General features: G+C 63.1%; 1 protein-coding gene across 1 annotated transcript in view; it reads right to left on the reverse strand.

Annotated features, from left to right (window-relative positions):
• The window catches only part of MNEG_2583 (hypothetical protein), a gene marked incomplete at both ends in the record, with an annotated part of 2738 nt that extends 1132 nt beyond the window's left edge, over nucleotides 1-1606 (reverse strand). Inside the window, 2 exons of the mRNA XM_014048944.1 lie at nucleotides 76-227; nucleotides 470-1606. Of these exons, the coding sequence (XP_013904398.1) occupies nucleotides 76-227; nucleotides 470-1606 (1289 nt within the window). The remainder of the gene's footprint in view (nucleotides 1-75; nucleotides 228-469) is intronic.
• Nucleotides 1607-3771: the final 2165 nt, after the last annotated feature.

Here is a 3771-nt window from a genome sequence, read left to right on the forward strand (position 1 = left end):
CCCGCCTGCCTGTGCGGCGCGTCCTTCTTGGCCCTGTGCGCCGCGGCCGGGTCCTGGCCCGCGGCCAGGGCAGACTGCAGGCCCTGCACCAGGCCACCCAGCCGGCGCGCCTCGGCCTGCCACGCGCAGGCCTCCTGCCAGTTCTGGCGGTTGCGCTCGTTGAGCATGCGCACCTCACGCGCGTACTCGGCCTCGCGACGCATCAGGTCGGCGCACATGGCGCGCACCTGGCGGGGTGGCCGCAGGGATGGTGTTGTTGGCGGTGGGCTCTCACTTCTTCTACACGCTGGGCCCGCCACATCCCTTTGCCTTTCCTGCCCGTAATGAGCTGGCGTTATGCCTTTGCGTGTGAGCGTTCAACTCTGGGCCATGTGTAGGTCGTATGCGGATGACGAAAGAGTGCGGGGAGGTTGCGGCGCGGACGGGCTGGTGTGCAGCAGCGCCAGCCCTCGCTCCCTCGGCAGCCCACCTGCTCCAAATCAGAGGGGATGGACATGCCGGCTGATGTGGGCGCCGGCGCGGCCGGAGGCACATGCCCCGGTGCTGCCGCACGCCACGCCGCCTCTGGCACGGCGCAGGGCGGGATCCCCAGCTGCTGCGTCAGAATGAGGTAGGACTGCGCCAGCTGCTGGAACTCGGCCTGCGCCTCGGCTGCGTGTTGGGACACCAGCTCTGCCAGCGCAGCCAGCCAGCCAGCAGAGGGAGTTGCTGCGGCGCCCTTACCCTCGCCGGCAGCGGCCCCCTCCTCCAGGAGGCGCGCCAGCTCAACCACCTCCTGCGGCCGCAGCGCCGCCTCGTGCTCGCTCTGGGCAGGTTCGGGAGCCATGGCGCCGCCGGCGGCATCGCTGCTGATGGCGTGCTCGCCGCAGCTCTGCTCCTCCGCCTGCGCCTGCCAATCGGTGCAGCGCCTGACGGCGCGCATCAGCAGGGCGCGCTGGCCCAGCAGCCCCGCCAGGCCCTCCCGCGCCTGCTCCAACGCCCGCTGCAGGTCGACCTGGCGGCGAGCTGCGTTGTCCTGCTGCTGCTTCATGGGCCCACCAAAGCGCTCGTCGCTGCCCTGCGGCCGTTGCTCCTGTTGCTGCGAAGCATGCACCGGCGCCTGCTGTGACCGCTGCTGCTGCTGCTGCTGCTCCTGCTGCTGCTGCTGCTGTTGCTGTGGTCGGCCGCGAAGCTGCAGCGCGCGCACACCCTGCTGAGGCTGGCCGCTGCGGGACTGCAGCTTCAGCTGGTCCTGCGACGCATGCGGCGCCATTGCCACGGGCGCCTGCTGCCGCGGGCGTGCTGCCGTCGCTGGCAAGCTTTCAGCGCCGTGCGGCACCCACTCAGGGGCGCGCACGTTGAGCCAGGGCCCCTTGTCACTGCTGGCAGGCCCACAGGCGGCAGAGTAGCAGTCGTTAGCGCAGCGTGACTTGTCATCATCACTGCTGGTGCTGTTGCTTTCGCCCATCCCCCGGCCGGCACTGCTCGTGCTGCTGCTGGCCGTGCCGGCTGGGGCCTGATCTGCACGGCTGGCGATCGGCGAAAAAGGCCATGCGTCCGGCAGCAGCGCAACCGGGTTGTGCTGCTGGGCGTCCGGGACAGCAATAGGGCTTGGCGGGCACGCCATCCGCCCGCCGGCTCGACCTTCAGCTGCGGCGCGGCAGTGGCGCCAGGTGTGAGGAGTCACAGTAGCAGCAGCAGCAGCAACAGCAGAGCCTCAACAGTACGCACAGTGGCCTCGGGCCACGTGCGTGCACTCGTGATTGTGAAATGCATCCAGAATTGCTCATATGCAGCTCGCCTTTCTGCGTGAGAGCGGAGCAGGCTGGTTGCTACTCACCCCTTCGTTCTGCTCTGCAACGGCAAACGCAGCCCCCGCAAGCGAGGCTGCGTCTAATAAATGCCTTGTGAACTTCGCCGACGAGCAAGTTGTTGGATCGAGGTGCACACACACACCGTGGGTCAATCAGCCATTCACAACGGTCTGATAAGCAGCAGCGTTGGTTGTAAGACAAAACAACGAGAAATTATGTAGAAGGAAATTGAATTGAAGCGATGGGATCGCGCCTCGATCCTGCAAGGGGGGTACGGCAGCAGAGGCAGAGGCAGTGGCAGCAGCACAAACGCCCAGCACTCCAGCCTCTCCAGCCCAATCACTGCATTACCCCGCGCAGTCTCCCTGCCCAGAGTATGATAATTTGAGTGGATCCAAATTTGGTGATGTATGGTCTATGTGCTGCTGATGGCTAGAAAACTAGGCCGTTTAGGCACCCCAAGGATACAGCTGTTCGCAACCGCTGCTGTGGCGGGGGTGGTTACTCTATGCGGGCCTTGTGGGGTTCCCCCTTCTTTTGGATTCTCCGAAGGAACACGGCTGATCGAACAGATGCACACGATCACATTTCAGGTTTTCTGCTGATTCATCTCAGCTCTCCTGGCCGATATGTTGCGACCCCCCACAGCTTATGCCGCGACCCCTCGCTGGGCACAGCTTCCGCTACAGCTGGAACCCACACTCGCACGCCCCCACGCGCGTAATCGTTGTGTGGCCGCAAGGGACAAAACACACTGATTCATTGCTGCTCTTGAACCGTGCAGTGGCACGGCACATGTCCCAAGCTTTTCGCCTTTGAATCACACGATGAAACCACCCCGCACAGAACAGCACCCAACCATCGGGCTCTTGGAAACATGACTTGCATAATACACGTGCCTTCTCAAGTCCTTGGCACTGCACTTGCACTGATGCTGCCAGAAAAACCAATGACACGGCTTGTGAGCATTAGAAATGCGGGTGGAAGGCGCCAAAGGCCTCGGCCATGTTTGATGTGTGCGCACAACCTATGCAGAGCCGACATCCACACCGCGCATTAGTGCAAACACTGTCATAACACTAGCCACGTCACTGCCACCCCAGCTTGGTGTCCAGTATGTGCACAGTGAGCAGCGAGAGTGGGTAGAGCGCAATTGCTGGCAGTGCCCATTTGGTCTGTTGGTTGGTGGTGATGGCGATGAGCGAGAGAGATGGTGGGCATGCCTTGGTGACGTGTTGGGCATGCAAAGCTGGCTGTTGGCTACAGGCTCCAAGGGGAGTGGGGGTGAACGAGCGGCTGGTCAAGCGGGCGCACCGTGAAGGTCGACCTCGACCAGCCGAGTGCGCCCATGAGCAGTGAGGCCGCGACAATAACGGTGACCTCGGACGAATACACCTGCCGACAGTGGGTGGCGGCAGGCAAAACGTTTCGCGTTGTCATGTCAGTCCTGGTGGACCGTGGCGTCAGGAGCGTTGAGCAGCGTCAGTTTGCACTCAACACCTCCATGCTTACCCATGGCAGCTTCCTGACATAAACCACCTGCGGCAGAGTGCAGCAGAGAAAGAGTCAAGAGTCAGCATCATACACGGGCGTGATGAGTGCTTTTGCACCTTGGTTCACTGCGCAAACAGCCCCAGCTCACGAGGGCTGCCGCCTCCTGTGCCTGCCCTCACCAGCAGGAAGAGCCCCAACACGAGAGTGTTGTTGAGGGTCACGGCGCCGTACACTGGTGGCAACAGGTGAGGCGCAAGCGGCAGGCAACTTGAATTGCAGCCAAAAGTAGGGTCACAACTATGATTTTGATGGCAGCACGGTGACGGGCACCCAGTGGAAGCACCCAACGATCACACAGACAGCCTCGCCAGCAGCATGCATGCGCAGCAGGCAGCCGCCCCGTGGGGCGCGGTTGACCTCACCCTGGCTGAGAGTGAGGCTCATGTTGCTGATGCGCTTGCGGGCGGCAAACTTCAGCGACGAC

This window comes from Monoraphidium neglectum, assembly GCF_000611645.1.
Source record: "Monoraphidium neglectum strain SAG 48.87 unplaced genomic scaffold scaffold00296, whole genome shotgun sequence".
Taxonomy (NCBI): domain Eukaryota; kingdom Viridiplantae; phylum Chlorophyta; class Chlorophyceae; order Sphaeropleales; family Selenastraceae; genus Monoraphidium; species Monoraphidium neglectum.